Source organism: Lineus longissimus, chromosome 4 (genome assembly GCF_910592395.1).
Source record: "Lineus longissimus chromosome 4, tnLinLong1.2, whole genome shotgun sequence".
Lineage (NCBI taxonomy): Eukaryota > Metazoa > Nemertea > Pilidiophora > Heteronemertea > Lineidae > Lineus > Lineus longissimus.
In genome coordinates, this window is record NC_088311.1 from 10,228,348 (window position 1) to 10,255,684 (window position 27,337).

A 27,337-nucleotide genomic window follows, 5' to 3' on the forward strand; every position below is an offset into this window, starting at 1 on the left:
TTTGACCCTGCTGACCTCGATTCTAAAAACTTTTTCAAAAAGGCCATTGAAACGTAAAATCAACTGCAAGCATTATCTTTTATATCGCTGAGGTATATAAATATGATATATTGAGAAAAATCTGTACAACTATCGAAATATAAGATTACTTGGAACTATTTCGGACAATCACTCTGCCAGGCTACATTGAGGCTACATTGGGGTGGAAAAGTATTTTCTGTCCGACCGTGACTTCTCCAATCAGAACTACTCAAAGGGCATACTGAGATTCAGGCTTTTTATACTCCTTCGTCATATCGAGAGGGGGAGTAGATTGTAAACCACTGCTGCCAGGATGTTAAAAGGGGATCGCCGTTCATTCACATATATTTAGTGGAGTGTCGGTACGGCAGTGGAGTATGTCATTTTCATTCAAGTGACGACCAATGTAAACGGGCAGACGGCGTGTGCCTTTAAAAATCACTTACTGCTATAAAGATCTCACCAAAACAGAATGTAATCGTTGGCCTTAGATTTGCAAGACATATCCAAACCACCTCAAAACACTTGCAAAATCATTATTAGCGAGAATAAGTATGCTACAGAATGAGGAGATGCACGGAAGGGAATTCGAACACTATTCATCTCGGTTGCCTAGATCCCAAACCTAAGTTGTCCCTTCAAATCACAGCCGGCACAGTGAGCATCGGCAGATATGACTCCAAGATAATCGACTCGAACTTTAGAACAAATCCGCCATATCTCTGACATCATTGGCGCAAAAAACTATTTCTTTTGACCCTGCTGACCTCGATTCTAAATTTTTTTTCAAATAGGCCATTGAAACGTAAAATCAACTGCAAGCATTATCTTTTATATCACTGAGGTATATAAATACGATATATTGAGGAAAATATGTACAACTATCGAAATATAAGATTACTTGGAACTATTTCGGACAATCACTCTGCCACCTGCGCGAACTAGTCACAATTGCGGGGCGTTTTCAATATGGCGACGACTTGAATGGTACAAGAGGGATGTCATCTAGTCATGCATCACCTGGCTCGTTGATAACAGGCAAATAAAATCTCCACATGAACATGAAAGCCTTGACGGTATAGCGCTTAGAGTGTTAGACCGCGTTCGGCTGGTCACAGGTTCGACTCCCGGTGAATTCGCCTCATTTTTTTCTATTTTTTTTCTTCATTATCTTGTTATCTTTTCATTCATGTTCATGTCATTATTTTCATTATTATCATTGTCATTATTATATCTTGAAGAAAACCACCGAAACAAACATTTTCAAACTACAGCACGCACTGATTCCATGCGTTGGAGTACTTCCGAGGATGATTCGTATCAGAAAAAAGATTTCCCGAGGCTATATTGGGGTGGAAAAGTATTTTCTGTCCGACCGTGACTTCTCCAATCAGAACTACTTAAAAAGGGCATACTGAGATTCAGGCTTTTTATACTCCTTCGTCATATCGAGAGGGGGAGTAGATTGTAAACCACTGCTGCCAGGATGTTAAAAGGGGATCGCCGTTCATTCACATATATTTACTGGAGTATCGGTACGGCAGTGGAGTATGTCATTTTCATTCAAGCGACGACCAATGTAAACGGGCAGACGGCGTGTGCTTTTAAAAATCACTTACTGCTATAAAGATCTCACCAAAACAGAATGTAATCGTTGGCCTTAGATTTGCAAGACATATCCAAACCACCTCAAAACACTTGCAAAATCATTATTAGCGAGAATAAGTATGCTACAGAATGAGGAGATGCACGGAAGGGAATTCGAACACTAGTCATCTCGGTTGCCTAGATCCCAAACCTAAGTTGTCCCTTCAAATCACAGCCGGCACAGTGAGCATCGGCAGATGGGATTCCAAGAGAATCGACTCGAACTTTAGAACAAATCCGCCATGTCTCTGACATCATTGGCGCCAAAAACTATTTCTTTTGACCCTGCTGACCTCGATTCTAAAAACTTTTTCAAAAAGGCCATTGAAACGTAAAATCAACTGCAAGCATTATCTTTTATATCACTGAGGTATATAAATACGATATATTGAGGAAAATATGTACAACTATCGAAATATAAGATTACTTGGAACTATTTCGGACAATCACTCTGCCACCTGCGCGAACTAGTCACAATTGCGGGGCGTTTTCAATATGGCGACGACTTGAATGGTACAAGAGGGATGTCATCTAGTCATGCATCACCTGGCTCGTTGATAACAGGCAAATAAAATCTCCACATGAACATGAAAGCCTTGACGGTATAGCGCTTAGAGTGTTAGACCGCGTTCGGCTGGTCACAGGTTCGACTCCCGGTGAATTCGCCACATTTTTTTCTATTTTTTTCTTCATTATCTTGTTATCTTTTCATTCATGTTCATGTCATTATTTTCATTATTATCATTGTCATTATTATATCTTGAAGAAAACCACCGAAACAAACATTTTCAAACTACAGCACGCACTGATTCCATGCGTTGGAGTACTTCCGAGGATGATTCGTATCAGAAAAAAGATTTCTCGAGGCTATATTGGGGTGGAAAAGTATTTTCTGTCCGACCGTGACTTCTCCAATCAGAACTACTTAAAAAGGGCATACTGAGATTCAGGCTTTTATACTCCTTCGTCATATCGAGAGGGGGAGTAGATTGTAAACCACTGCTGCCAGGATGTTAAAAGGGGATCGCCGTTCATTCACATATATTTACTGGAGTATCGGTACGGCAGTGGAGTATGTCATTTTCATTCAAGCGACGACAAACGGGCAGACGGCGTGTGCCTTTAAAAATCACTAACTGCAATAAAGATCTCACCAGAACAGAATGTAATCGTTGGCCTTAGATTTGCAAGACATATCCCAACCACCCGCTCAAAACACTTGCAAAATCATTATTAGCGAGAATAAGTATGCTACAGAATGAGGAGATGCACGGAAGGGAATTCGAACACTATTCATCTCGGTTGCCTAGATCCCAAACCTAAGTTGTCCCTTCAAATCACAGCCGGCACAGTAAGCATCGGCAGATGGGATTCCAAAAGAATCGACTCGAACTTTAGAACAAATCCGCCATGTCTCTGACATCATTGGCGCCAAAAACTATTTCTTTTGACCCTGCTGACCTCGACATGAAAGCCTCGACGGTATAGCGCTTAGAGCGTTAGACTGTGGTTCGGCTGGTCACAGGTTCGACTCCCGGTGAATTCGCCACATTTTTTTCTATTTTTTTCTTCATTATCTTGTTATCTTTTCATTCATGTTCATGTCATTATTTTCATTATTATCATTGTCATTATTATATCTTGAAGAAAACCTGGGAGAAAACCACCGAAACAAACATTTTCAAACTGCAGCAAGAACTGATTCCATGCGTTCGAGTACTTCCGAGGATGATTCGTATCAGAAAAAAAATTTCTCGAGGCTACATTGGGGTGGAAAAGTAGTTTCTGTCCGACCGTGACTTCTCCAATCAGAACTACTTAAAGGGCATACTGAGATTCAGGCTTTTTATACTCCTTCGTCATATCGAGAGGGGGAGTAGATTGTAAACTACTGCTGCCAGGATGTTAAAAGGGGATCGCCGTTCATTCACATATATTTACTGGAGTATCGGTACGGCAGTGGAGTATGTCATTTTCATTCAAGCGACGACCAATGTAAACGGGCAGACGGCGTGTGCCTATAAAAATCACTAACTGCAATAAAGATCTCACCAAAACAGAATGTAATCGTTGGCCTCAGATTTGCAAGACATATCCAAACCACCTCAAAACACTTGCAAAATCATTATTAGCGAGAATAAGTATGCTACAGAATGAGGAGATGCACGGAAGGGAATTCGAACACTAGTCATCTCGGTTGCCTAGATCCCAAACCTAAGTTGTCCCTTCAAATCACAGCCGGCACAGTAAGCATCGGCAGATGGGATTCCAAAAGAATCGACTCGAACTTTAGAACAAATCCGCCATGTCTCTGACATCATTGGCGCCAAAAACTATTTCTTTTGACCCTGCTGACCTCGATTCTAAAAACTTTTTCAAAAAGGCCATTGAAACGTAAAATCAACTGCAAGCATTATCTTTTATATCACTGAGGTATATAAATACGATATATTGAGGAAAATATGTACAACTATCGAAATATAAGATTACTTGGAACTATTTCGGACAATCACTCTGCCACCTGCGCGAATTAGTCACAATTGCGGGGCGTTTTCAATATGGCGACGACTTGAATGGTACAAGAGGGATGTCATCAATAGTCATGCATCACCTAGCTCGTTGATAACAGCCAAATAAAATCTCCACATGAACATGAAAGCCTTGACGGTATAGCGCTTAGAGTGTTAGACCGCGTTCGGCTGGTCACAGGTTCGACTCCCGGTGAATTCGCCTCATTTTTTTCTATTTTTTTCTTCATTATCTTGTTATCTTTTCATTCATGTTCATGTCATTATTTTCATTATTATCATTGTCATTATTATATCTTGAAGAAAACCACCGAAACAAACATTTTCAAACTACAGCACGCACTGATTCCATGCGTTGGAGTACTTCCGAGGATGATTCGTATCAGAAAAAAGATTTCTCGAGGCTATATTGGGGTGGAAAAGTATTTTCTGTCCGACCGTGACTTCTCCAATCAGAACTACTTAATAAGGGCATACTGAGATTCAGGTTTTTTATACTCCTTCGTCATATCGAGAGGGGGAGTAGATTGTAAACCACTGCTGCCAGGATGTTAAAAGGGGATCGCCGTTCATTCACATATATTTACTGGAGTATCGGTACGGCAGTGGAGTATGTCATTTTCATTCAAGCGACGACCAATGTAAACGGGCAGACGGCGTGTGCTTTTAAAAATCACTTACTGCTATAAAGATCTCACCAAAACAGAATGTAATCGTTGGCCTTAGATTTGCAAGACATATCCAAACCACCTCAAACACTTGCAAAATCATTATTAGCGAGAATAAGTATGCTACAGAATGAGGAGATGCACGGAAGGGAATTCGAACACTAGTCATCTCGGTTGCCTAGATCCCAAACCTAAGTTGTCCCTTCAAATCACAGCCGGCACAGTGAGCATCGGCAGATGGGATTCCAAGAGAATCGACTCGAACTTTAGAACAAATCCGCCATGTCTCTGACATCATTGGCGCCAAAAACTATTTCTTTTGACCCTGCTGACCTCGATTCTAAAAACTTTTTCAAAAAGGCCATTGAAACGTAAAATCAACTGCAAGCATTATCTTTTATATCACTGAGGTATATAAATACGATATATTGAGGAAAATATGTACAACTATCGAAATATAAGATTACTTGGAACTATTTCGGACAATCACTCTGCCACCTGCGCGAACTAGTCACAATTGCGGGGCGTTTTCAATATGGCGACGACTTGAATGGTACAAGAGGGATGTCATCTAGTCATGCATCACCTGGCTCGTTGATAACAGGCAAATAAAATCTCCACATGAACATGAAAGCCTTGACGGTATAGCGCTTAGAGTGTTAGACCGCGTTCGGCTGGTCACAGGTTCGACTCCCGGTGAATTCGCCACATTTTTTTCTATTTTTTTCTTCATTATCTTGTTATCTTTTCATTCATGTTCATGTCATTATTTTCATTATTATCATTGTCATTATTATATCTTGAAGAAAACCACCGAAACAAACATTTTCAAACTACAGCACGCACTGATTCCATGCGTTGGAGTACTTCCGAGGATGATTCGTATCAGAAAAACGATTTCTCGAGGCTATATTGGGGTGGAAAAGTATTTTCTGTCCGACCGTGACTTCTCCAATCAGAACTACTTAAAAAGGGCATACTGAGATTCAGGCTTTTTATACTCCTTCGTCATATCGAGAGGGGGAGTAGATTGTAAACCACTGCTGCCAGGATGTTAAAAGGGGATCGCCGTTCATTCACATATATTTACTGGAGTATCGGTACGGCAGTGGAGTATGTCATTTTCATTCAAGCGACGACCAATGTAAACGGGCAGACGGCGTGTGCCTTTAAAAATCACTAACTGCAATAAAGATCTCACCAAAACAGAATGTAATCGTTGGCCTTAGATTTGCAAGACATATCCCAACCACCCGCTCAAAACACTTGCAAAATCATTATTAGCGAGAATAAGTATGCTACAGAATGAGGAGATGCACGGAAGGGAATTCGAACACTATTCATCTCGGTTGCCTAGATCCCAAACCTAAGTTGTCCCTTCAAATCACAGCCGGCACAGTAAGCATCGGCAGATGGGATTCCAAAAGAATCGACTCGAACTTTAGAACAAATCCGCCATGTCTCTGACATCATTGGCGCCAAAAACTATTTCTTTTGACCCTGCTGACCTCGATTCTAAAAACTTTTTCAAAAAGGCCATTGAAACGTAAAATCAACTGCAAGCATTATCGTTTATATCACTGAGGTATATAAATACGATATATTAAGGAAAATATGTACAACTATCGAAATATAAGATTACTTGGAACTATTTCGGACAATCACTCTGCCACCTGCGCGAACTAGTCACAATTGCGGGGCGTTTTCAATATGGCGACGACTTGAATGGTACAAGAGGGATGTCATCTAGTCATGCATCACCTGGCTCGTTGATAACAGGCAAATAAAATCTAAACGTGGACATGAAAGCCTCGACGGTATAGCGCTTAGAGTGTTAGACCGTGGTTCGGCTGGTCACAGGTTCGACTCCCGGTAAATTCGCCACATTTTTTTCTATTTTTTTCTTCATTATCTTGTTATCTTTTCATTCATGTTCATGTCATTATTTTCATTATTATCATTGTCATTATTATATCTTGAAGAAAACCCGGGAGAAAACCACCGAAACAAACATTTTCAAACTGCAGCAAGAACTGATTCCATGCGTTCGAGTACTTCCGAGGATGATTCGTATCAGAAAAAATATTTCTCGAGGCTACATTGGGGTGGAAAAGTAGTTTCTGTCCGACCGTGACCTCTCCAATCAGAACTACTTAAAGGGCATACTGAGATTCAGGCTTTTTATACTCCTTCGTCATATCGAGAGGGGGAGTAGATTGTAAACTACTGCTGCCAGGATGTTAAAAGGGGATCGCCGTTCATTCACATATATTTACTGGAGTATCGGTACGGCAGTGGAGTATGTCATTTTCATTCAAGCGACGACCAATGTAAACGGGCAGACGGCGTGTGCCTTTAAAAATCACTAACTGCAATAAAGATCTCACCAAAACAGAATGTAATCGTTGGCCTTAGATTTGCAAGACATATCCAAACCACCTCAAAACACTTGCAAAATCATTATTAGCGAGAATAAGTATGCTACAGAATGAGGAGAAGCACGGAAGGGAATTCGAACACTAGTCATCTCGGTTGCCTAGATCCCAAACCTAAGTTGTCCCTTCAAATCACACCCGGCACAGTGAGCATCGGCAGATGGGATTCCAAGAGAATCGACTCGAACTTTAGAACAAATCCGCCATGTCTCTGACATCATTGGCGCCAAAAACTATTTCTTTTGACCCTGCTGACCTCGATTCTAAAAACTTTTTCAAAAAGGCCATTGAAACGTAAAATCAACTGCAAGCATTATCTTTTATATCACTGAGGTATATAAATACGATATTTTGAGGAAAATACGTACAACTATCGAAATATAAGATTACTTGGAACTATTTCGGACAATCACTTTGCCACCTGCGCGAACTAGTCACAATTGCGGGGCGTTTTCAATATGGCGACGACTTGAATGGTACAAGAGGGATGTCATCTAGTCATGCATCACCTGGCTCGTTGATAACAGGCAAATAAAATCTACACGTGAACATGAAAGCCTCGACGGTATAGCGCTTAGAGTGTTAGACCGTGGTTCGGCTGGTCACAGGTTCGACTCCCGGTGAATTCGCCACATTTTTTTCTATTTTTTTCTTTATTATCTTGTTATCTTTTCATTCATGTTCATGTCATTACTTTCATTATTATCATTGTCGTTATTATATCTTGAAGAAAACCACCGAAACAAACATTTTCAAACTGCAGCACGAACTGATTCCATGCGTTCGAGTACTTCTGAGGATGATTCGTATCAGAAAAAAGATTTCTCGAGGCTACATTGGGGTGGAAAAGTATTTTCTGTCCGACCGTGACTTCTCCAATCAGAACTACTTAAAGGGCATACTGAGATTCAGGCTTTTTATACTCCTTCGTCATATCGAGAGGGGGAGTGGATTGTGAACCACTGCTGCCAGGATGTTAAAAGGGGATCGCCGTTCATTCACATATATTTACTGGAGTATCGGTACGGCAGTGGAGTATGTCATTTTCATTCAAGTGACGACCAATGTAAACGGGCAGACGGCGTGTGCCTTTAAAAATCACTAACTGCAATAAAGATCTCACCAAAACAGAATGTAATCGTTGGCCTTAGATTTGCAAGACATATCCAAACCACCTCAAAACACTTGCAAAATCATTATTAGCGAGAATAAGTATGCTACAGAATGAGGAGATGCACGGAAGGGAATTCGAACACTAGTCATCTCGGTTGCCTAGATCCCAAACCTAAGTTGTCCCTTCAAATCACAGCCGGCACAGTGAGCATCGGCAGATGGGATTCCAAAAGAATCGACTCGAACTTTAGAACAAATCCGCCATGTCTCTGACATCATTGGCGCCAAAAACTATTTCTTTTGACCCTGCTGACCTCGATTCTAAAAACTTTTTCAAAAAGGCCATTGAAACGTAAAATCAACTGCAAGCATTATCTTTTATATCACTGAGGTATATAAATACGATATATTGAGGAAAATATGTACAACTATCGAAATATAAGATTACTTGGAACTATTTCGGACAATCACTCTGCCACCTGCGCGAACTAGTCACAATGGCGGGGCGTTTTCAATATGGCGACGACTTGAATGGTACAAGAGGGATGTCATCTAGTCATGCATCACCTGGCTCGTTGATAACAGGCAAATAAAATCTACACGTGAACATGAAAGCCTCGACGGTATAGCGCTTAGAGTGTTAGACCGTGGTTCGGCTGGTCACAGGTTCGACTCCCGGTGAATTCGCCAATTTTTTTTTTTTTTTTTTTCCTTATTATCTTGTTATCTTTTCATTCATGTTCATGTCATTATTTTCATTATTATCATTGTCGTTATTATATCTTGAAGAAAACCACCGAAACAAACATTTTCAAACTGCAGCACGAACTGATTCCATGCGTTCGAGTACTTCCGAGGATGATTCGTATCAGAAAAAAGATTTCTCGAGGCTACATTTGGGTGGAAAAGTATTTTCTGTCCGACCGTGACTTCTCCAATCAGAACTACTTAAAGGGCATACTGAGATTCAGGCTTTTTATACTCCTTCGTCATATCGAGAGGGGGAGTAGATTGTAAACCACTGCTGCCAGGATGTTAAAAGGGGATCGCCGTTCATTCACATATATTTACTGGAGTATCGGTACGGCAGTGGAGTATGTCATTTTCATTCAAGCGACGACCAATGTAAACGGGCAGACGGCGTGTGCCTTTAAAAATCACTAACTGCAATAAAGATCTCACCAAAACAGAATGTAATCGTTGGCCTTAGATTTGCAAGACATATCCAAACCACCTCAAAACACTTGCAAAATCATTATTAGCGAGAATAAGTATGCTACAGAATGAGGAGATGCACGGAAGGGAATTCGAACACTAGTCATCTCGGTTGCCTAGATCCCAAACCTAAGTTGTCCCTTCAAATCACAGCCGGCACAGTGAGCATCGGCAGATGGGATTCCAAAAGAATCGACTCGAACTTTAGAACAAATCCGCCATGTCTCTGACATCATTGGCGCCAAAAACTATTTCTTTTGACCCTGCTGACCTCGATTCTAAAAACTTTTTCAAAAAGGCCATTGAAACGTAAAATCAACTGCAAGCATTATCTTTTATATCACTGAGGTATATAAATACGATATATTGAGGAAAATATGTACAACTATCGAAATATAAGATTACTTGGAACTATTTCGGACAATCACTCTGCCACCTGCGCGAACTAGTCACAATGGCGGGGCGTTTTCAATATGGCGACGACTTGAATGGTACAAGAGGGATGTCATCTAGTCATGCATCACCTGGCTCGTTGATAACAGGCAAATAAAATCTACACGTGAACATGAAAGCCTCGACGGTATAGCGCTTAGAGTGTTAGACCGTGGTTCGGCTGGTCACAGGTTCGACTCCCGGTGAATTCGCCAAATTTTTTTTTTTTTTTTTTCCTTATTATCTTGTTATCTTTTCATTCATGTTCATGTCATTATTTTCATTATTATCATTGTCGTTATTATATCTTGAAGAAAACCACCGAAACAAACATTTTCAAACTGCAGCACGAACTGATTCCATGCGTTCGAGTACTTCCGAGGATGATTCGTATCAGAAAAAAGATTTCTCGAGGCTACATTGGGGTGGAAAAGTATTTTCTGTCCGACCGTGACTTCTCCAATCAGAACTACTTAAAGGGCATACTGAGATTCAGGCTTTTTATACTCCTTCGTCATATCGAGAGGGGGAGTAGATTGTAAACCACTGCTGCCAGGATGTTAAAAGGGGATCGCCGTTCATTCACATATATTTACTGGAGTATCGGTACGGCAGTGGAGTATGTCATTTTCATTCAAGCGACGACCAATGTAAACGGGCAGACGGCGTGTGCCTTTAAAAATCACTAACTGCAATAAAGATCTCACCAAAACAGAATGTAATCGTTGGCCTTAGATTTGCAAGACATATCCAAACCACCTCAAAACACTTGCAAAATCATTATTAGCGAGAATAAGTATGCTACAGAATGAGGAGATGCACGGAAGGGAATTCGAACACTAGTCATCTCGGTTGCCTAGATCCCAAACCTAAGTTGTCCCTTCAAATCACAGCCGGCACAGCGAGCATCGGCAAATGGGATTTCAAGAGAATCGACTCGAACTTTAGAACAAATCCGCCATGTCTCTGACATCATTGGCGCCAAAAACTATTTCTTTTGACCCTGCTGACCTCGATTCTAAAAACTTTTTCAAAAAGGCCATTGAAATGTAAAATCAACTGCAAGCATTATCTTTTATATCACTGAGGTATATAAATACGATATATTGGGAAAAAGTTGTAGAACTATCGAAAGGTTATTTGGAACTGTTTTGGCCAATCACTCTGCCACCTGGGTGACCCAGTCACTATTGCGGTGCGTTTTCAATATGGCGACGACTTGAATGGTATTAGAGGGGGTATACGGTAAAAAAGGTTCAGGAAAAAAGTTTTGGAAATAAAGGTACAGGAAATAAAGGTACTGGAAATAATGGTACCGGAAAAAAGGTACACAAAATGGCATAAATAGGTAAAAAAGGTACACAATTTTAAAAGAATATTTATATTATTCTCTTCAACTGGTTCAGACTCGGCCTATGTCTTAATCTTTTCTTGGCGGTGGGTGAGCTTTTGCTATGGCGAAGTGTCTGTCGTCTTTTGGCGGGGCACATTTCGTAACTACTGGGTCTCTATCATCTTGAACATTGGTACATTTATCAGTTAACCTTTTTGCAGAGGGAATTGTCCTAGAATCTTTACAATCATCATGATCTTGATAGCCGTGTTTTTGACTATTGAAAACCATAACGGTATACTGGAAATTTGATATACCTATTTCTAAGGCCTATGCAATGCCTAAAGTCATGAATAGAAAAAGAGAGAATTCAAATAATATTATTGTGTACCTTTTTTATCTATTCAAACCATTTTGTGTACCTATTTTTCCAGTACCTTTTTTCCGGTACCTTTATTTCCGGTACTTTTATTTCCTGTACTTTTATTTCCTGTACCTTTTTTCCTGTACCTTTTTTCCTGTACCTTTTTTTCCTGTACCTTTTTTTCCTGTACCTTTTTTTCCTGTACCTTTATTACCTAGACTCGATTACTTAATTGGTATATAATGCTATATAACCTCTCGTCAGAGTAGAAATCGAATGAATTCACAATCATAATTTATTTGGTCTTTTATTGCTTATTTTACTGTTGAATACATGTAGTTCTACCCCAGGCGAGTACAAAATATTGTGCATACAAATCATAATAGATGAAAAAAGTCAATTTAGAAAAAATGCAAATCACTTAATAAAGAAAAAGCCATTCGCAAGTTGAAGTAGATGTCACATAGGGTGTATAACATCCACATCTTATTAGTTTGGGGCAAACTAGGAAAATGGAAAGTACAAAAAAAACAAGTCTTTTAAACATTTTCCTCATTTACTGTGATTATAAATTCTAGCATGCTGGGCAAAAACCTCATTATAACTGCAGTTACAGCTTATCCAATAATGTTCAATTTTTGATTACATGAAGCCAGTCACCAGTTGATTGGCACTCAACTCAGCGCGCCAAATGAGGCATGCTTATAGATTATGTGGTCACCTAGGAGACTATTGACATAGCAAACTTTCTTTGACGAAGGTTAAAGGGGGTACATTGCCTGTGGTCCAGGAAAATTGAGACGCAGTTATACATAATGCTGTGGTGCAGTTATAATGCATACAAAGTTGCTGAAACTTGGTATCTATAGTAGTTACATATTATTTACAAAACGGTAGTGCTGAAATTTATATTCAGTACGTATTAGTGCAATCGGAAATTTTCAAACTCAATTACAATTTTCAAACTTTTTAACAAATGGTGTTAGCCTTTAAGAGAATTGGAAGGCAAGCACTGTTATTGGTGGATTACTAAGTTCCATTACCTCTGAGCCGCTAATTGGCGACACAGCAAGTTCACATAGGCTTGTTAAACCATACTGCTAGGCCTCAAGAGGGCTAAGTCTTTGTATTCACCGTTGATTAAATGACATTTTTATGTTTCTAATCTGTGTTGGGCATACAAGAGAAAACTGTTTGATAAATACGCAAATTGGAAAGGAACTGTGCCACTTGATTCTACTGTTGTGACCCAGACAGGTAAACACTCTCATTGGTGAGGATTATTCCATTTGCACGGAGAGGATTTCCCTTTCAGTAGTTTATCTAATGGAATGCTGAATTTTATCTGTGCGAAAGAAAAATACGAAGATAGCTTAAATGCAAGCAAGACTGAGTTGTGAACAGGAGTAAATCTATTTTAAAGCCGGTACACTCTTTCAAGGTGCTCTTCAAACTTTCAAGACTTTCAAGACATTGATCGGACTGGAAACCAAGGCGCCTTTCAACTGAATAAGTGACCTGCTTTTGGAATTTCTTTTTAGCCATCTTTCAAAAGGCACTGCATTGTCGAGAGTGATTTTTATGAATTGACACCAGATTTACGTAGGGCCTATGTTGTGATGTCCAACTCGCATGCAACGAGATCTAGTCCACGGATATACACGTCATGATAGAAGATAATCAATTTGATAGTCTAAAGCGAAATCAAAGCACATATATCTGCCATTTCCAAAACCAGTAGCATACAGATCAAAGGACTAAGAGTTCTCAACAGCATTCACAATCAGAAAGTGTGAGACAAAACAAACTGTGAACAACAACTTGAAGGTATTGCCCTCTTTCAGTTTCTTAGGATATACACACGAATTTGTCTTAAATTTGTTAAGAGCACTTTGGAGTAACGAAACGGGAACCATGTTGGACAAGGAGGAACAAAACGAGACGCTTTTGGAGAACACTGGGATAGTTTTGGAAAACAGAAGCAAAATAGAGAATGAAATGGATAAAATACCAGCTGTTCAAGTGGACTATTTACAAACTTGGGACAAGTATGTGAGAGATTTCTTAGTTGGCTGTAATCACGTTTGTGGCGCAGGTATTTACAATCATCGCGGAGAAGAGCTGGCTGCCACGGAAAGCTTCTTTGTGACTGATGCGCAATTTTGTAGGATAATGCAAGGTTACACTGTAACAGACACTCTCTTTGATGAGGAGATTATAATAAATGACAAGACATATCGTGTGAAATTAGCTGATGGTTCCAGAGGCATTTTTGCCAAAACGTATGAAATAGGAAAAGGAGTCTATAGCTGCAGTATTTACAGGACGGGTGAGGTTGTGATAATTGCTGTTAGTAAACCCAACATGTGTTACAGGGAATGCAACATGGCTGTGGCCAGACTTGGGGACTTCTTGATCAGCAGAGGACTATGAGAATCAGTGGTTTGGTTGTAATAAAATAGGGGATGCCATGATCAGCAGAGTACTGGGAGAGCCTGTGTTAGGGAGCTTCATGGACAGCAGAGGACATTGGGAGTCTGTAGTATAGTTGTGATAAAATGAAATGGTCCATGGACCATCTCGGGATCAACAGAGGACAATAGTCTATTTCATGCTAAAAAGACACTCCGATTATTGGTTAGTTCAGAGAGAAAACACAACTGTTAAACAAAAGACTTCAGAAGACTTTTTAAACTGAGGTTTTAACTGAGGGGTTAAAGTAACTGGAACCGTCAGGTACCCTTGTGATAATTGATTTGCAGCTTGAGGTCAAATGGAAATTGCAAAATGACCCTTGTCATGTACATGAAAAACAATAGAAATATTGTTTCAATGTTATTTTACACAATGCAAACACCGAGAACTGTACGTTGGTATGTTTACTAAGTTATGTATTCAATATTCGATAGAAGTGATTTATGGATAATCAATAAATAGAATTTATCAACAAACTAAATTATTTTGCGTTAAAATATCTTGTTTTAAAGGGAGACTCTAGGCAGGATCAAGATAGGTCAGATTAAGTTGCTGAGTGATAGGGGTGTCTCCTCCTGCTTATAGCCTCCTTTTTTGAAGATGCCAATAGGTAATTTCTGGATCTTCATTAAACTGTCATAACCAATTGTTGCATAATATCCACATCAGGTCCAGACAGACAACAGCATGCTGTCTTTTCATAGTGGAATAGTTTTGATCACCTATCACATAAAATGTGGGATCAAGGCATGCTTGGAGACAGCTTAGTTATAGAACATGTAAGTAGGTGGCAGATCGGGTAGTTAATTTTTCAAACAGGCCTTGCGAGTTGTCAAGCAAGGTGCCAAAGTGAACAATAGATGGCAGCACATTAGTTCCAGAACTCGTAAAGTCCAGCTCCGTGTTGTTGTGTCTCTCAATACTCTAGTGAAGTGTACTGTCATTCATGGCCAAGCTCAGGCAAAACATTTGTCTGAATCACCGTGCAAACGAATGATTTGAATGGCTGCTGCCTGCGATTATAATAACTGCTGTGTGCGACAAAAATATCTTCCATCTGCAGCAATTTGAATTCCTCTCTTGCAGGGTGCTTAAACTTAGAGAACTTTTTCTTAGATGGTTCCTCCCAGGCTGGCGGACAAAAACGGTTCTCCATCAAGTGATAGTAGATGGGCGATGAATTAGGGAGGCAGCATTGATCAGGTCATACATCAGGTGTCACCCAATCCTATTTTTAAAGGGATACTATAGGCAGCAGCTAGGTAGGCAAGTTAAAGTTACAAAAGTTGCCAATAGGGGTCTCTCCAATCCCATAATACACAAAACAATTCACACATGTACGAAGAATATATTTAGTGCCAAATCAGACATGACCTAGTGCCATACAGTGCATATTAGTCACCCGAAGATGGTCAATTTAACCCAGCTGCTCCTGCCTATAGTCCCCCTTTAAGACATCTCAACTGCCAAGACATACCAGTATGCACTATGACAACATGCTCTGTATTTCTTTATCTCAGGGAGATCAGAGCTGAATCAGGTTGCATTCTGTTTGTATTGGTGACATCCATAAAGATAACTATCTAAGTTCAGGAAAGTCTTGGCTGCCACTTTTGAAAAAGACAAGTTTATCTTCTTTTCTGAAGTTCCAAATCCTTATCTTAATTCATTCCTGATAACAGCAATCCAAATAAGTGCAACACTATTCTTTAAATGATACGGTTTTATTATCAAATAATAACGATATCAATCACAAATCTCATTCAAATTTGTGTAAGCAACTAAAGTTACATAGCAATTCAAACGATCTACACAGAAAAAGAATGATTTTCATGAACTAATTTACAGATAGTTTTAGTAACGCCTTAAATAACAAGGCAAAAATTCATCATCTCAGATGATGAGAATTGGAATAGTTAACATTGATTAGTCAATTAACTGTTCAATAAGAAAACAAAATAAGTTGTTCTTTTTAAATCTTAGGAGGGCCCCATTTACTGTATGCGTTTTTTTCACCCACTCAAATTACATTCTGGCGGAAACACTCACAGAGGCTCTTTCCTGTCCTGTGCATCTTGATACATGAACATTACCAGTGGTAAGATACAGGCTCAGGCCACTCCTCACAAAACTCTGTGGCCACTCATTTTCACTGAACCCTGTGGCCACTCATTTTCACAACAGTTACAAATCACTAGAATGTCTGAAGTTTGAGCACAAACAGAAGAGAAGCAAATATCCCTCACAATCCATTTAACAGTCTCTACAAATCCAATGCAATGTCCTCAAGAAACTGAAGCTTTCTATCGACACTTTTCATCGAAGTCCTGTGGACAGTAAGATATCCACTCCACGAAATGAGAATCTCCAACTTGTCATATGGCACGGCTGACATTCCTAACTTTGCAATATCACAGAATTTAATTTCCTAAAAGAACTAAGCCTATGACGTGTCTTGTTGTTTTTTCTTCTTGAATTTCCTATTTCTTTCCCAGCGTACTGTTTCACTTTCTAACGCTGCTAATTCAACTAGTCTCTGTTGAAAAGATGCTGGGGCGCCAATGATTGGGTCTGAATAGCGTGGGTCAGCTGAAACGAAAAAGGCAGAGATTAACGAAAAGTTGAAACGCAGTCACTCAGACCCTTTCTTCTGGGCCAGGGCTTGACACCAACTGAACTTTTTGCACTGAGGTGAGTATTCCACAACGCTCGCCGTGAGGCAGCAATTATATTTTTGGGGTGTTGCATCATACGAAATCCAACCAGGACTAAGATTTTTAAGGCATGAAGTTTTCTTTATGAGTCAAGAATAGGGACAATGTTATCTTGATGACAGCACTATCTTACCTTCCTTTTTATTATTCCCTGAGTTGTGTGCGAGTTGTGAGATTCGACTCGTTGGGTATTTCCTTGACATGGTGAGGGCAGGATTCAAAGAGTTCACATTGATTTGGGTGGCAGTTGGATTGCTCACGTTGAATGATTTAGAGTTATTGCCATTTTTTTGCACCGGCACATTGTTTGGATTCCAGATTGTCCCCATGGCAACTAGATCTTCTGGTTCCCGACCTGAAAGATGAAACAAACCTGCATATGTCATTGAAAATCAATATACAGTAGAACCTCTCTATTAACACCTTCAGCGCCGGTGTTTCACCCCCCCTCCAACACCCCCTTTTCAGACCCCCAGAAAAAAAAGTATAAGAGATGGCTGCATAAGGTCTTTTGCAGTAACTTCTCCAAGACAAGGTCTTCTTGAATCAATAGAGTTATGTTAGCTACACTCCTTTACTATATTTTTATTTTTTGGTTGAAAAATGACCAAAAGGACTGACCCCCTTTTCCAACACCCCCCGACCCCCCTAAAAAGTTTTTCATTGGATATTTACTCCTGGTGATAAAATTTGGTTGTTTAGAGCTGGGACATATTACAACGAGTATATCATTAGGGGGAAATGTTTCCGGACAGAACTTGCCCACACCACACGTAAGCAGAACTGCCAACATAAATTCCAGCAAAGTGTAAAATCCTTGGTGACAAAGTGTTTTTAAAATCAGCCATAGAAAGTGTAACTTCTGGGGTTGTGAAAATTAATTCGGCATGATTTTTTAACATTTCCTTGAGTCAAAGTGTAAGTTTCACCCAAATGTGTAAGACTAGAGCAGGCTGCCCGTAGGTCTTCCAGGTATAAGGAGGAGACCGACAGCTCCAAGACTGGCAAGAAAACACCTAGGAAGAAGAAGGGACTTTGCTACCACAATAGTTCTGGTGGGCACATCACCCGACACCCCAATATACTTACTAGGCCCTGACTGAGATCTTGTGTGCTGATGGATATTGATCTGATGAGTGGCGATGATCTGAGGGTCACGATTCGTAACAAAGTTATTCCGAGCTCCTATGGGTTTAAAATAGTTCGGTCTTACTGCAGCTTTATTGTTACTAGGTTTAATGTCATCTCGATCATCTGGCAGTGGTATCCTATCAACATTTAGTGTTCTTTCCTTATCCTTAGTGAATTCTCTCTCGAATTGTTGAGATTGTCGCAAGTTATCCCAGTCTTGTTCCCTTTCCCTACCAGGACGTTCAATATTTGTGACTGCAAGGAAAACGGTGATAACTGGATAAGCTACAAGAATTGAACATTTGGAAAACGTACTCTAGAGCCACTGATCTAAGGCCGGTTCTGAATATTCAATTCGAAGCTAGATATCATCCACATGGCCGTTTGATGCCATTTAAAACATGTTCAACTTGGATAGGCAATGGGTGAGCGACACCAGGTTGTCTTTGTTTCGAGTTTGAAGTAATGCAACAATCAATTGGTCTTGTATCGTTGAAACTAGAGTTTGCACATAGTCCATAATTCTGTTGGTATTCGCATGAAAACTTGACTTTCCAATCTGACTGTATTTCATCACTAAATACTTAAAATTAGTTGTTGACTTATTGTGTGGGGTACATTTAGGCTACAAGTGACTAGTAATTTCTGACAGCCATCACTTGAACCATGACTCAGAGTGACAGTTCTACCTTTGAGGTTTGATTGAACACTTTTACACAGACCTGAAAAGTAGACATTAGCGATGATTATAAGCTACAATAATGGAAATTAATTGCGAGATATCTATCATTGAAGTATAATAGACATACCCTCAAATCTCCCAGTCCTATTTGTAGAAGTGGTACGCCTGATAGTAAAGCGTATGGTGGGTGTCCCATACATGGCACACATCATTAGGACGACCGTGATAGACACCCGCTCAATTCAATGTACCGGGTCAAAAAGAGCGTTTTATTTATTAGACAATATCGTATTGAAATGACAAATACAACACAACTAGATTATGAGATTTTGTAAACACAATAGTCAGAAACGGGACAGCGAATCACATTCAAGCTTATACAAAGAAGGTGAACACGTTATCGATATGGAGGATTTCAACAAAGGTCTGGAGCTATTATACCATAAATAGAGCTTTATCTTGAAATCAAAAGAGAACAGGCAGGTGTCCGAAACCAATGTTGGACTTTATTGCCAAAAGATGGCAGCAATGTAGTTACCAGTCCAATACAATACAAAACCTTTGGACAAGCAAAGTACTGTGAATTGGACCGTACGGTGAATTGGACCAGACTGCCACCTATCAAAGTTCCTCACAGCACCTACAATCACGGAATCCACGTGTACCAGAGTCAGTTGTATGATGCTTGGTATAAGTGCCGAGTGAAAGGCCCTGAAGCCGGTTAAAGCACAAAAGTCACATTATCCGTAACGGTTATCCATACGGATTTGTTCAAAACCATGTTGGCTTTAATGGAAGCGTTTAATGAGCCTTAACGTGAAAATGTTAATGGGGTTTAACTGAAAGAGATAACGTCCTTAAGGATACTTTAAGTAACCATTAGGGATAACGTGAATTATGTACCTTTGAACAACTGGGCAAAGGACGTTATATTTTTTTCAGTTAATAATCCCATCCAAATTTTCATGTCGAGACTTAACGGTGCCATTAAAGTTAACATGCTTTTTAATAACTCAGCCAAGTACGACAGTTTGACTGACTTCAAACACTTAAGATCTCGACTAACATAAGACCAAAATTCAGTTGTTGACTTTATCCTGTTTACATTTCATACTTCTAACCAGCGGAGTGTGAATCCCTGTTAAGTCGTCTCTATAATCAAGTAACTCCACGAAGATCATTTTATGATTCAAAACAATCAAATCTGATCTGAACATTTGACCATCAGTTATGATCGAAGTCAATATTCAATGTTACCAAAAGCAGTTTGCTCCCTGTTAGAGTTCTGTTATCATATATATCTTGGAAACATTTTCTGGATCCGGTGTGAGGGTGAAGTGTCTGATTCACACAACTCATCGTCTGCATTAAATGCAACTGTGCAATGGTGGAACAAGTGGATGTTGATGGTGATTTGCAACTGCAGACAAGAGTTATGTGGTACAGCAGCTGCAGTCTGTCTGTAGTGAGTGGTTTTAGACTATAGTACAGAGAATTTGACAAGTCCTCTGTTCTGAAGAGATTGATAGGGACTAGCATGTCGTTTAGAGAGCAACCCCTAGACTTCATCCCCAATCCGAGGTCATTCCCAGATGTGGCTCCAGGGGTGCCCCACCCTTATTTGAGAAATTTCTAAAACCCCAGGCTATGAACTTTTGGAAATTGACAAAAAACATACTTCACGTTTTCAGACTCCAATATATCTGCCCCAGATGCCATACTGGAGTACTTGCATTTTTGATTTCCCTTACCCCAATATTTTGTCCTCAATTTTCAACAAATTCAAACGTGCATGCCTGTTCATGGACTATTGGATCACACTCATGCAGCCCATTCTTGACCAATGAAAAACGAATCATAGCTTTTACCTCTGATCTGATACCCCAAGTATTAAGTGAAAAGGCTATGAAAAGTGCAAAATCAACCACATGCAAATGGACAAAAGTTTAAGATCCTACTTAGGAAAGCCATCTTGCCGATTTCTTGTGTATGCATAGTGGCAGGACAAGTGGAAGGTTTAAGGAATGCTGTATGATAAAACAGGGAGGTTGAAAAATTTATTGAAAATTGCAGGATGGTGGAAGGTGGAAGGAAGGCTGTATGATAAAACAGGGCTGTTAATTGGTAATATCAAAGAAAATCATCATGACTACTCTCCAGTAAAGACAGCGACCACTTTATTTCCTGGCTTGGGTCAATTAAAGGCTAGTGTATTTGACTTTCACTCAATTTTAAGCTTTATCAAGCAACTTCTCACATAACACGGGAAATTCTTCAGCAAAGTTTTTAAAATAAAAGAGAAAATGTCAAAGGTTAGGCTTGATTGGGGAATGGAAATACAATACAGGATTGCCACTTTTTGTTCAAATCCCAACAACAGCATTACCACACCAGTGCTCATGTTTTCGGGACCATTAAACTTTCCGCACAAGACAACTGAACTGCTGCATGATGTCAAGTTGCATCTTTGACTGACGTCTGACACGTTGTTCATAAACGTGTCCAACATCAGCCATGATGTCATGCAACACTCTATTTGTCCTGTGCATCTCTCCTTAAAGATTATTGGTTCAGAAAATGCAACATTTCAGCCCTGCATGGTGCGGTTGAGCCAATGAACCAAAAATCGCAAGTCCCATTTTCAACGAGGGATGGAATTAAACTAGTAAATGAAAGCTCATAAGTTAACACACCAGGATCAATTCAGCAATACAAACCTTTGGTTTCAGTTTTTAGTGACTTAGGTGACGTATTTAAACTATTTGGTCTTCTCTCATGTCCATTACTCTTTCTCCTATCGCGATCTCGGTCGGTGTCCGCCAGATTGTTGTGACGGAACTCCTCATTTGATATATGGCGGTTACCAACGTCATTTGAATAAGACACAATGTCGGTGGATGAGTATGGACCCCCGCTCGGTGTGGCTGAGGAACTGGAATGATAGGAAAGAGAAAACATGAGTATGGTTGAAAATGTGTCCGAAATTAAGGACTTGTAATGCATATTGTGATGTACGCTCTGGATGCCCATTTTCTCCACCCGTACCAGTACACACGGGCTAATGGAAATGCATTACTCTTTACTGGTTCCTAAGCTGGTCAGAGCCAGTTGCTGTCCATCCAAACCTCATAATATTAGAAGTACCGTACTGCTTTGAATGAAAATGGTGGAATTGATTCGAGCAGTTCCAGCATCGAGGACAATGATGACTTGAAGAAATTCCAGCTGGTTAATAACCTTTTGAACATGAATTTGCTGCAAAGAAAGAGACTTGATGAAAAACAAGGAAGCCATCTTGAGTGTACGGTGCACATGAGGTTCTTTTTTAAGTCTGCATCAGATTTGGCAGAAGAAGGATAAGAACGCTTCAAAAGCATAAACAATTTGTTTCTCAAACACGTCAGAAGCAGCACCCTCTCTTAAGTAAGGTACACTGGATGATTTACAAGTATATTTCCGTAGGCATCTGACTGACAAAAATCAAACAGTGAAAAGAATTCTACATGTATAATTGGACTTGAAGTATAGTAAATTACTGAATTTATGAATTCCCTGTATAAAAGGGCACGATAAGCAATGAGCTGCAAATTTGAAAGGCATTTTTTTGGACAATATATCACATCTACACAAATCACTGACACTGTTGCATTTATTGAACACATTGAATTGGGAAAACAGGAAAATAAGCAAGCAATGACAAAAAAGCATAAGACCGGTAGACCTTCTCCTGCGCCACCCTGCTGGATACCTTCTTAATGTTTTTTGCTCAATTATCTATAGTTCCATGTCCAGGTCATGCTAAGATAACTGCTTAACACCTGAAGTTCTAATGAGGAGTAAACAGGGAGTTTTCATTGTGGAAATAATATCGATTGATGGTATGTCCCCCAGTTAGGGACACTCGGGGAGCAATGTGTCACGTATCATTACAGAAAGTTATGCCCATCACAAACCTGATTAGTTATACTAAACCATCACAAACACAACTGAACATCAAATAGCAGACCAAATTCTGTTCTTGGGATAAGAGACATTATCAGTAAATGTCCATACACCACTGAAAACTGGTGAAAAGGGGTACAGCAAAGAGTAACCTATGAACAAAATGTCCAACAACCCTAACCCATAATAAGTCTAGGACCATCAACAATTATTGCATAACCGGTACAGATACTATGGCAAATACAACTTTAAAATTGAGTTCATATGAGAAACATTTAAACATATCATATTATCCAATTTTTTCAGCAGATGGAGATGGTGAGGGTTTGAAGAGGCAAGTCCTATTCTGCAGCACCCTAAAGCACGATAGGGAAGACATCAAAATTTGCTACAGATGTTGAGTGAACTCTCACTCGCAATGCTTCAAATTGGTTTCAATCATGGGCTTACCAATTCAGGATTTTGCTCAAAAGTGTTCTATTCTACAGCACCCCAGGGCATGAGAGCCAGGCCATCATGATTTACTACATCTCACTTTCAAGGCTTCAAATCATTTTCAACCAATGGGCTTTCCGATTCAAAATTGTGCTCAAAACACATCTTACCTTATGATAGCGCCTAGAGGCCGGAGACATATGCGTCTCGGAGAGCGGACCGTACTGCCGACATGTAGCATGACACAGGAACTGACAATGTCAAAGATAACAGTAGACTGTAGAATTATCCTCCATAGAATCTGGGGCAATTCATGAATAACCTATCAAACTATACCACAATTTTATTGAATAAATATGACAAATTTGACAGATTACTGACGTGATCGAAATGAAGTGTAAATTTTCTTCACTCGAATTATTTGAATTCAAGGATAGTTAGCAAATATAAATTGAGGTCATCTGTCAATAAACGCAAAGTTTGGCACGGATTCCATGATGATGATCACTCCCCAATGTGGCGTGAAAGATTAAGAAAATATTTGGAGTTAAAAAGAAATCCAGCGAAGCAACATGCACAACACAGAAACTGACAAAGTCCAGTTATCCGTAGAATCTGGGCCAACAAAGTAGGGTGGTATATTCACTGTTTGAGAATTCTTCATTTTTATTTAACACGAAATCAAGCAAGAATGTTCCCGCAAATCTGAACAGCACCAAATATTGAACAAAACTCCTCTTACTGAACAGTGCAATACTCAATAGACACAAGGATAGATCGATTGAGATGATCAACAGGTAGAGTAGAAAGCCTTCCAATCAAGAACAAACCCTTCCAAACTGGTAGCGTCCCTTCTTTCATTAAATATAGGATAACTTCAGTCACGTTCCTTCCATGGAAGACATCTGAGGTCCCCCAATCCACACCAAATTCAACTATTGAAATTTTTAGCTCCACTAGTCTATGTCTAACATGACTTGTTACCAACCAAAATCAAAATCCAATTCAGTCAACGACTTACCTAGGCCTAACATGCCTAAGTCTGGTCAACCCCACTCGATAATCTCGCAATCAATTCATGCAGCTCAGCTAGATGATTTGTTTTTTCATGGTTGAAAGTAATTCAGAACCATCAGCGTGTATAATCTGTCATTAAAAAGCTTGAATGTGAAGGCATGGGTAGAAGCTCAGGGGCAGGAGGCGACACACTGAAAGACGGCATATCATAATCATATAGTATAATATATCGAAACATACTCAATTCAATACCATGCAAACAAGCGTGTAATTTTTCATTTTCATACTGATAAAGTTGGTTTATTTTTACCCCATTATTCATGTTATCAGGTAAAAGTATACAGAAATGTGTTCCTTATCAATTCAAATTCAAATAATCCGAGTGAAGAAAATTAATACTTCATTTCGATCACGTCAGTAATCTGTCAAATCTGTCATATTTATTTTATACTTAATTTTCTTATCAAATTAAGAGATGGAGTATAACATTTTGCAAAAAAAAGCATTTGAATATGTTATATATTATTGCACAGTACACTGGAGTTTGATTTATGGACACTGTCAGTTAATTTGAACGTAGTCGATAGGCCTATATAGCAATGGTAACTCAGATTTGGGACTTGTGTGATCAAGGATCAACATCCGCTTATTAGTACCACTACTACCATTTCATGTGAAAAATAGTCAAACTTGGTGAGGAAAACATGGCACTGCATTAAATGACTGATGAATTGTTACAACATGTATAAAACAGTTTGGTCAACTGCAGCTGACATCTTACAGAATTGGCTTGAATGCCAAAAAACAGGCTTTTTTACTTCAAATGGGTTAGCCATACGTTCTCATACTCAATACTGTTGGTACAACTATATCTATTTCCTTTTTCTAATGCCAGGCAAAGCCAGTAGTCAGTCATACTACATGCCACATGCATGTATGCTGAGAATATCAAATGGTAGACCCCAAATCTGCCAACAAGAGGCCCAAAGGGCCTGGCGGTCAGCTAAAATACATGGGTACAATGTACACAACATGGAAAGTACCTGGTAGGTCTCTTTCACCCTCGATACTGTTAACATATTGATATAATTTCGTCAGCTGAGCTAAAAATGGCAAGTTTTCTCTGGGGCTGCCAGTGGCATGTGTCATTTTCATGGAAACGACCACAAAAGTAAACTATAAAGCCTTTAAAAGAGGTCATCCCGTGTTGATGCCCAAGTAATGGGTGTTTGCTGATCGGACTTCAACATGGTCTAGACATAAGACATAGGCACTTGCACTCAAAAGAATATAAACATTTTTTAGAAGGGAATTATTTTAAGACATGCCACTTGACTAAAAAACTTGAAAGAGGACTGACTGAGGGACATGTTATTTCAATGAATTCGATTTGTTTTTGTAGGAGAGAAACATTTTGTGCCCATAGGCAACCTGCCAATATTGGCCAGGAAAGTGTTAGATGACCTAAAAGTGACAAATAATGAATAGAGAATAATTTGTTTGGGAATAGAAATATTGATGGCTGGGAGACACCCATTTACAATTACTTGTCAAGGACCTGATACTGTCCAGGGCCGAGTTGTTCAAAACCACGTTAGCTTCAACGGAGACGTTAAGTCTTAACATGAAAATTCGAATGGGATTAACTGAAAGAGATAACGCCCATGATATCAACTGGTGACGGAGTGACAAGCAATGATGCATAAATAATACAGTCAATTTAAATCAAACCAATGTCATGGACCTAACGAAAATCAATTTGATCTACCAAACTGGTAGCTTTAACTGCAACCAATTTGAACGAACTATTTTAATTGACACATTCACTATGAAGTACCTGTAGACCAAACCATAACCAAGTTTGACACTCATCAACTGGTTTTAGAGTGGTAAAACTATAGAGTATGTCAGCCCCTTCATCATTTCATCAGTAGCGTGAGCCAAAACCCGGATTCTGATGACAATTACGACATGAACTACTTACTAATCTGAAGGGGGTGAACTTGCCGACCACGTGGCCTGGCGGTCCAAGCGAACCCTAAACATCCACGGAAAATGAGGAACAATAATCCTGCCTATGGATGAGATACCACTATATCTAGCCTTGGGTCGTTCTTCTGATTTTCTTCTCGGATGTGGTGGCTTCTTTTCTGGTAACGCACCGGTGGCTGGTCGCTTCTCCAGTTGTTTCGTCACATCCATGGCATGGAATGTATTGTGGAGCGTCATTTGAAAGCTTTTTACGAACGGAGCTTGAGATTCAGGTTCCTTCATGGTTGTTTTTTCAGAGTACAGTTATCCTCACATCAAGATACTGAATTAATGGGTTTTCTACCGCTTTACAAATTCATTTGGCATAGAATCAATTCCAGCGATGTTAGGAAGCCAACAGCAATCTCCATCAACCGTGAAATCGACTCAATCCAAATTGCCGAGTCCTGCTTTGAACACATAAACTTTCCAGTTGAAAGACTTCATGGCCATGTATTTGATAGTTTGCTTAGCAAAATCTAGCGTTTAGTGTCTACATCCTTTCGACTTGGTGACCACAAACCAATGTCCGATACATAGATCTGCACTACCGGTCAAGCAGTGAAGCCTTGCACGATCTTGCACATTACCAAATGGTAGTCAAACATAAATGATGAAAAACATAGTAATAACACATACATATGAGACAAGAACAGTATACTTAAGACTCGTAATAAAAACCCATTTAGACAAGAAACCGTATTTTTATGGACTTTGCATGTAATCCCTGATCCATGCGGAAAAATTTGTATGATAAGAATAACAGTACGGCACAAATAATCAGGTGAAGAATAACAAATAAGTAATGGCTTTGGTCACCAATCTGCTTAGACTGGTACCAAACATGCTCAGATAAAGTAAATTATCATGCTTAATATGTCCCCGGATCCATAATCCATTATAAATGCAAGTTTAGTAATTAAGATTGAATTCACGACTTGACGTAATTTGACTAATATATCCTTCTGTTTTTATGACCATTTATTAGGCCTATTTGCCCTGAGGGGTTCACCTGGCCTGGTTGTCAAGACAAACCAATCTTAAACACAGATGATGTAAAAAATCTGACCAAGAGCTTTTACATCATTACCAACATCATACGGATCAATGATAACTAAATTAATAGAAAGATGCTAATATTGGTGTGAGTTTTA

At 39.5% G+C, this 27,337-nt stretch overlaps 1 protein-coding gene across 5 annotated transcripts in view; it reads right to left on the minus strand.

Annotated features, from left to right (window-relative positions):
* Positions 1–15,953: 15,953 nt before the first annotated feature.
* LOC135486260 (uncharacterized) overlaps positions 15,954–27,337 on the minus strand; it is a 43,895-nt gene continuing 32,511 nt past the window's right edge. For all 5 annotated transcript variants that reach the window (XM_064768932.1, XM_064768933.1, XM_064768934.1 and 2 more), the window contains 4 exons: positions 21,476–21,690; positions 18,035–18,331; positions 17,079–17,300; positions 15,954–16,820 (listed from right to left, as the gene is read on the minus strand). In XM_064768932.1, coding sequence (XP_064625002.1) covers positions 16,675–16,820; positions 17,079–17,300; positions 18,035–18,331; positions 21,476–21,690 — 880 coding nt within the window. In that variant the 3' untranslated portion in view covers positions 15,954–16,674. The remainder of the gene's footprint in view (positions 16,821–17,078; positions 17,301–18,034; positions 18,332–21,475; positions 21,691–27,337) is intronic.